The sequence below is a fragment of the Poeciliopsis prolifica genome, unplaced genomic scaffold (assembly GCF_027474105.1).
Source record: "Poeciliopsis prolifica strain line A6 unplaced genomic scaffold, Auburn_PproV2 SCAFFOLD016, whole genome shotgun sequence".
Taxonomy (NCBI): domain Eukaryota; kingdom Metazoa; phylum Chordata; class Actinopteri; order Cyprinodontiformes; family Poeciliidae; genus Poeciliopsis; species Poeciliopsis prolifica.
This window is the reverse complement of record NW_026562391.1, coordinates 3,854,791-3,863,168: the sequence shown is the minus strand read 5'-3', so window position 1 is coordinate 3,863,168 and position 8,378 is coordinate 3,854,791. Positions and strand designations below refer to the sequence as shown.

The 8,378-nt window shown below is 39.7% G+C and overlaps 1 protein-coding gene across 1 annotated transcript; it reads right to left on the bottom strand.

Moving 5' to 3' along the window:
- Window positions 1-108: 108 nt before the first annotated feature.
- Window positions 109-7,063, bottom strand: tmed1b (transmembrane p24 trafficking protein 1b). Its single transcript, XM_055041668.1, has 5 exons — window positions 6,802-7,063; window positions 4,793-4,890; window positions 4,502-4,691; window positions 1,654-1,821; window positions 109-1,171 (listed from the first exon to the last, which is right to left on the bottom strand). The coding sequence occupies exons 1-5, from the start codon at window positions 6,985-6,987 to the stop codon at window positions 1,121-1,123; spliced, it is 693 nt and encodes a 230-aa protein (XP_054897643.1). The 5' UTR covers window positions 6,988-7,063; the 3' UTR covers window positions 109-1,120.
- Between the last annotated feature and the right edge of the window lie 1,315 nt (window positions 7,064-8,378).

Sequence of the window (8,378 nt, the reverse complement as noted above, 5' to 3'; positions counted from 1 at the left end):
GATGTTTAAGTGGGAAAAATTCAGCTGGATTTACCCACAAGCGCTCCAAAACATTTGTGAAAATAAATGGCATACATGAAATTAGATGATAAATTGATATGTACAACATTGAAGATGTCGGTAACACTTTATTTGACAGGGTGACGACATGAACGTGACATAACGCCCGTCATGAACATGAAGGAGTCTTTGTGAATATTTACGACTGTTGACATCAAGTGTCATTTGGTAAATCATGGCACTTTGACAGCAAAACTGTATTTAAAAAAGTCCATTCAAATTGTCAACTTTGCATGTGTTTTAATGCATAAAAAAACTATCTGTTATCAGGTTGCTTATAGTGATTAGCACCATGAAAATTAATAATTCATGGTGCTAATCACCATGAATTATTAATTTGCAGAACTTTTTTTGAGTCAGAGCTTCCTGTTCAGTGCCGGAGAACGTTTTAAATGCTTTCATACCAACTTTTATACGGCGAAAAGCAAAAACCGCTCAGTTCTGCGTTCTTTCAGTGTAAAACAATGCTTTTATTGTCATGGACGTCTTTCACTAGAAGCTGATTTATTACATCTTACATAACATGAAAACATAAAATGTTTCTGCGTGAACAAAAAAGACACTTTTTGTCATCTGAAAGAAAGAAAAACACATGATTGAAGTTAAACACGCAAACGCAGTCGGAGTGTTTTACGTTGTTCACACGTCTACGGCAGAGGCTGGCAGTCAGTTTGTGAAAGTTTCCCTCCTTCCCACACGCGGCAAAAGATAAACAAATGTGACTTTAATTAAACAGGACCCTTAAAAGAAAAACACCAGAATCAACTACAACAAACGTAGCTGCAGAGTCAGCACTATTGCACCTTATTACCCTCTGAAGCAGCAACGTGGCGGCTAGGCGAACCGTCGACCTTTACCGAAAAATCCCGACCCCTTTGTCCTGTTTGAGAGGCGCAGGACCGCACTGACGCGCATTTCCTTATTGGTCTGCGGCCAGACGTGGCTTTGAAGGCACTAAACGAAATGAATTGACCCGACTTCCACACTGTCATACCTCTTTCACCTTCTGGTTACGCTTTGTGACTTAATGAAACGTCATCATTGCTCACAGTCTGTTCCTCTATGTGCAGACTCTCCGCTTGTCGTCAAACAGTTTGCGAACGGTGTAGACCTGCGGGAAGGAAACAAGCGCAGAAATCAGTGAAAACGCATCGGCCTTCACATTGCTGGGGTTCAATGCGGCAGGTTCTTGGAGAAAAAGCTCCCCAAATAAAAGATTTGTACAAAATGACGTCAGTAAATTAAAATATAAACGTTTTAGTTAAATGCATATTTAATCAGGTCAGTACTAGAGATGCACTGCTGGCTGTAGTTACAAATAAATGATCCAATTTTTATTTTATTTCTTCATTTTTATATATATAAATATATATAAATATATTGATGAATTACACATAAATATATATATTTGGATGGACGATAAATTGTCGCAGAAACGACTCCCATGGACTACATTGCTGTTGTTTGGAGACTATTTTTAACATTTTTAAGTATTACGTCGATAATTGCGTAACAATGCAAAGTCTAAGACCAGTAAAGAAAGTTTCATTTTGTGACATCTGGTCAAAATGCGGTGAATTAACGAGTCGTCACCTGGGTTACGGCCACACACAGCATCACCAGCACGCTGGCACACGACCAGAACGAGACCCTCCACAGGTTGTCCTCCAGGAGGTTCCGGTCCCGCGCCTCAAAGGCCCGTAAGACCGTCTGCATCTGCCGGCTGCGCTCCAGGCGTTTGTGCAGAGAGTCCATGGTCTCCTGAGGGGAAACCGAGCAGAGAGCGCCGGCGTGTAAGTCACACAAACTACCGATAAACAAAGAAAGGGAATAACTACGCCAAGGACGAGTCTCGTCTCCTGGTTCTGAAGTTTATGCAGGTTAAGACTTCTTAAGACCACCATGAATGCAATTTAAGACCCATAACTTAAAGGAAATGTCTTCGTCACGCCAACTTTTTTGATAGATGCAAAAAAGCTCGCTAGCTAACAAGGGTGTGTTAGCAGCGGGTTCGCGGTGGCCTCCATCACCCCGACTCAGACAAGACGCAATGAAGATGTCTGAGTGCGACTCAAACACAACCTGACAGAAAAGTCCCGCAACGAACAGAAACAAAACAACTCGAATAAACAAGATCAAACAATTGTGTTATGATAAAATTTAAGGTCTGTGATAAACATATTAAAGGCCAAATCACTTTTTGAAACGAAGGCTTTTAAGGCCTCAATTTTATACACACAAATTTAAGTCTTTTTAAGGATGCACAGTCTGAGTCTGCTTGTATAGCTGATGACATTTCTCTCTCTCTCTGTGTGTGTGTATATATATATATATATATATATATATATATATATATATATATATATATATATATATATATATATATGTATATATGTATATATATGTCTAGTCTTTTTTTTTTTTTCATAAAACATGACCTTAAGCCAAGTCACAGATAGCCAACTAACCTCTGGAGGGGCTTCCCCAAACAAATTACTCTGCTCACACATTTCAGAGAACATAAACTCAAAGTCCAAACATACGTCCTCTTTAGAAATGACTAATATCAGTCATATTTTTTAGCAGGTTGAGCATTAATAATGTTTTATAGCATTCTAAGCATGCCTTTGAGATCAGGATTCATTACACTCGTCAGCCACTGAGGCGTGTTCCCATTAGCTAAAGATTACATACAATAGTTCAGCATAAACTGGGGGCCGTCTAACCACATCCGGAAGGCCACAAGGACATTTTCCTGAATGTCAGCAGGTCTCACGTAAACACCAAAAACCGACTTTGCGTTGCTCCGTCTTTCTAAATTTCCCACTTCCTCAGGCTTTCTGCGTCTCGCGAGCCGAACTTGTTCCCTCTCCTGACAAAGGAACAATTCATCAGGCATGTATTATTTCCATTTTTAAATAACCCCCAAAAACAAAAAAACAAACAACTGCCCTTTTCAGATGAGAACTACTACCAGTAACCAGTGCTGCCAACAAGGGGCCATAATATTTAAATTGATGCCTTTTCTATATGTCGCTTCCACAAACTTACACTGGAAAAAGGTCAATTACAGAGAATATGTGAGGAAATGAGAGCAGAAACTAATCATTTAATTACCTTTTACACCTTTACCATGTTTGACCTACTGTTTATTACATTATCAAATAAGAGAGGAAGAAATGACAAATCTATCATTTTCCCTAACTAAAAGCATTGCATTGAAAGACAAGAAGAAAATGTTATGGCTAAATCAAAACTATTTAAATGTCCAAACTAAAAAGAAAAAACACACTCAGATAAAATTCTCTTGCCACCTTCTGCTGCACACAAATAACGGTGAGAAATAAACATGTAAAATTCATCAGTTAACAGTTGAAGATCAGCATCAATATTTGCGTTACTTTTGGTGTTGGAAGTAATTCGATTATTTTTACAATTACTACAACAACAGAAGTGAGACAATGGCAGAGATGAACTGGAAATAAATCTGCACTTGTCCGTGATGGATGTGGAAAAAAAACCCCAAAACGCTAACTAGCTAGCACGAGTATATTAGCAGCTAGTTAACCTTTGGAGTCACACAATGCAGTGTAGATATCTGTCTCAAGCTGCGGTCTAACAGAGCAGTCCAGTGTGAACACGGAAATCTGAACAGGATTAACTGATCCAACCACAACAAAAATTAAGATCTGGGATCAATGCATTCAAGACCAAATTATGTTTTAATGAATTTAAGACATTTTGAGGCCACGATTACATGAATTTAGTGTTTTTAAGACTTTTTAAAGATATGCAAACATACTGCTTTATATAAGGCTCTTAATGTGAAAGTTTGCAGCACTGACCCTATAATAACAAGTGTAAATACAAAGCGGACCATTCTGAAGCGTGCAAACATCCAGCTGAAGGTTTACTCACATAGCAATAATCGCTAACTAGCTAGCAGCTGCTGAAGGAGAGACCTGCTTCTGCAGTTTCCCTCTGCCGCATTGAGAACATCATCTTTTAAAAAACCTTCCCTTCTACAGCTGCAGTCCAAAGTTCAGCTGCACTCGGCGCTCCGTTGTTCTTTCGCCGCCTTCTGCAACGTGTCCAGGACTACATATAGTTTTATTTTTTTTTTTCCAACTAGCTACACAAATACTGTGGCAATGTCAGTAATGATTTCATTCTACTGACATAAAATATTTTTTTTAAGTTCTGAGTCTGAGCTGAACTTGAGCCTCATTGATGATTGACAACGTATCTTGTTTGGCAGTGGGTCAATGTTTTCCATCCCTTCACGATCGTTTCCCAATAAATCATCTGGTTTTTGGTTCAATTTTACAGGGTTTACGTTGCTACTGTCTTGTTTCTTGACATTACGAACACCTGGCATTCTCTCACACTGCGTGCATCGCAATTTTAGACTCTAGACCTTCTTCTGCCGTTTCTCTCTCACCCTAATATCGTCCAGCTTGTATTCCAGCAGGCTCCCGTCTGGCTCCTCCACGCCCGGGAACTCGTCGTCTCCTCCCACGTCCCCTCCTTGCCCCTCCATGATGATCTCGAAGAACACCATCTTCTCCGAGAAGCGGCTGAAGCCGTTGTCGAAACAGATCTCGTAGTCTCCCTCCTCCATGGGCTCCACCCTGCGACAACAGAGAAGCAGACAAACAGATTTGAAAAAAAAAAAAACATTAACAACAAACAAAGAGAAAAGAACTCGGATCGAGGATTTAAAGCTGCTCACACATGGACTCCGTCAGAACGGCGATTCTCGATAATCAGGCGGGATCCTTGAGGGGAGACGATGGTGAAGTCTACGTCCATCCCGGCTCCTGCTATCACCTGGGCAGATCGTACAGACAAAACAGGCAATTGGGACAAATCTGTACATTTGTGTCACAATCTGATTTAGAAATTACGCTTTCAACTGTGTCTATTAACTTTTTTCCTCCTTCACTTTTGAACGTGCCATTAGGCGATCAACACACTGAGCAAACAGACAATGTCAACTAGTGGCAGGAAGATCGCTCTCCAAACACGCCGTTACGGCCCAAGTAGGAAGACTCCACTTCTTTTTTCTTTTTTTTTGCAGAACTGTTTTATTCACACTAAAGCAACAGGAATGTGCTGTTAAAAATGTAGATTCACAAACACAGTAACAATTTTAAGCCATTCAAGGATGGTACAAACACAAACTCTTACTGAGTATTCTGTTTCTTTTCTAGCGTAAATATCTTAGCACACTTGAAATAAGAGTTAACTAATCTACAAGTCACTTTTCAACAAGATATATGAACTTGTTTTAATTCAACAGTTTCTTAATCTTGATGAAAAAGTATTAGTTCCACTGGTGGATATTTTCACTTCGAACATGGGAAAAATGTCTTGTTATAAGTGAAATAATCTGCCAGTTGAACCAGGATTTTTTAAAATCAATATTGAAAAATAATTTACTCACAAACAAGCTCCTAAATCTTGCTGAAAGGTTAGTTGTCATCTCAAGTACGCCAAGACATTTGCACTAGAAACTAGGCTAAACATACTTTTTGGGTTTGGCGTCTCCCTGCTTCTTTCTGGCAAGAAAGAAAACGCAAAAATGGTATTCTGTGGGTAAAATGGATGGCAGGTCTTTAGTTATCTGGAACCAGCTCCCAATTTAAGCCTGTGAGGTAGACACTCTGTTTAGTTACAGGACTATGCTTAAAACGGACCTTTCTTTCACCAACTGGCAATAAATAATCAACTGAATTTGATCGTATTGCGTTATTATTTGGTCTCAGTCCGACTGCAATATTGTACAGTGGTTTTAGGTGTCAGTTGTATTGAATTAGTGCTATGCGCCGAAAGAAAGACTGAAAAGCACTGCGATATAATGACCACCACATAATAAAATGAGAAATAAATGCACGAGTGAAATATTTTCAAGTTCCTTTTTCTCCAGTGAGAACGACGACGTCACCACGCTCAGCAAACACACAGTCTGAAGAGCGACTTCCTGTTTACGGGGATGAGTTCACGGATGAGACGTGGTTTTCATCACGCGTTCTTATTTACGCCTCCCCCAAATCTGACAGCAGTGGAGCTGGAACAGTTTGAAGGTTAAGACACATTTGTCCCAGCAGGAAAGCTGAAAATATTTGAACAGCTGAGAATTTTCTGCATATATAGTAGTAAAAAATGAATCATTTCCTTTCGTGGCCTGATTTGGATTATGCAAAACAGAAATGTGTGATCTTTTCACATAAATGAGTGACTCCATCTTTGTTTAGAGTCCTGGATAATAGAAATCATTTCACACAAATTAAAACCGTTTTTTTTTTTTTTTTTTGTTGTTTACTAATGCACCAATGAATTTAACAATTTACCTCTGAGAGGCTCTGATTTGTGTTTGGAAATTATATTATTTATTTATTTATTATCTATTCATTAGATGCATCCAAATATAACTTCCACTATTTTGGGGACAACAACCACAATAATGTTTCCTTTTAGCTGAGTGTGTTATAGCATATAGGCTTGGATGCAATAATTATTCCCTTGTCATCTTGTGAATTTAAAACTATTACTTCTGTGAACGAACCTGCAACACACACTAAACTGTGTGTGTACTATACACACTTTGTAGTCCACGCTGGAGTAAGAATCATACATATTGTGTTTGATGAATATCGGTTTTAAAGCTTTAATTCAGTGTGTGTGCAGCTGTTTGTGGGGACAAAGAGAGGCTGTGTTCACTGACCACCGAGCGTTTACCTGGTATTCGACCTCCATCGTACCGTTCTTTATCGCCGTTTGATAGAAACACTCGGACCTTCCGGCTGGAAGTAGGAACGTAAACTCGCTGTCTTGGCTCTGCCCAAAGCACCGCACGGAGCCCACGCAGCACAGGAAGGCCACAGCCAGGCCAAGCGGTCCTCTCCTGCCCCGGAGAGCCTCCATGGCGGCGACAATTCGCTCAAACGCTCGGCTATCTGACTACAAACATCTTCCTCGCATCCGTCTTCCGCAGAACAACTTTGCGACGTTCTGATTGGACGGACGCCCGCTGACAGAGGCGGAGGCTGCGACCAATCACAAGGGGAAGCGTAGCAGCCCTTAGCCAATCAGAGCGAGAAGACGTATTTTAAAGAGAGAGCCATGGGAGTCGTGCGGAAGTGTTGAGCAAACGAAAAGTATACTTTTATAAAACACATCACGCATTATTACTAAATATATTTTGATGTCGTATAAACATTTTGTGTTCTTTCAATTTTATATTCATATTGTATGAATGTAAGGACATATAATTGTAAGACATTGTACAAGCCCAAACGTGTGTATTGTTTTAACAGCAAAGTTTCCATGTTATAACATAATGCTGATTTTACTGCTAGAACATACAATGTGCTTACCTTGCAACTTAATAAAGTCGATGACGGCAAAGATAAGCTACTGAGAAAAAATATCTTTTACTGGAATTTTTTATGGTGAGTCATGGTGAGATTTTGCTGCTATTTACGTGGACAGGAACTTAAAATGCAAGGCTCAGTAAAGAAGAAAGAATGAGCCAGAGGTAATCAGGGAGACCTTGTTTCAAATTGCTCAATTAGAGAAGCAGGGGAAGCTTCAGACAGATCTTTATTCATGACCCAGACAGTATATCAGGGGTGTCAACATCCAGTCCTCGAGGGCCGGTGTCCTGCCACCTTTAGCCGTGCCTCTGTTGCACCACACCTGAATAGAATAATAAGGTCATTAGCAAGGGTCTAGAGAACTTATCTACACAAGGAGGAGGTAATTGAGCCATTTCATTCCTGTGTTTTGTACCTGTGGCACATCAAAAAACTGCAGGACAGCGGCCCTCGAGGACTGGAGTTTGACACCCCTGCAGTATATCATACATACCGTGCTTTATTCAGACTGGAGGGGGGCATTGACAGGTATGTCTGGCGGAGGCAAAATTGGCCAAACATTATTCAAAATGAACGTGTCATCCTGACTACAGCAAACTGAACTTTTGAGCTTGCAAGCAGAGCAATTGATGGCATTTCTGAATGTAAAATGTCTTTAAGAAATATACTGTACTGAGAAATATATTGCACAACAGATCACATTTATACAATATAAATACTGTCATGACATAACAATAAACTTATTTATTTTGTATGAACTATATGTCTTCATGAGATGTATACAGCCAGAAGAGTACAGTCTTCACATTATATAATGTGATGTAGCTGCATTTTTTTTGTTTTGTTTCAGTGGCTGTGCTACACTTTTGTAAAATAGCATTTCTTTGATCAGGAGTAATTAGCCAAGATAACTCAATAGAGCCTGAACTTTGGGTCCAG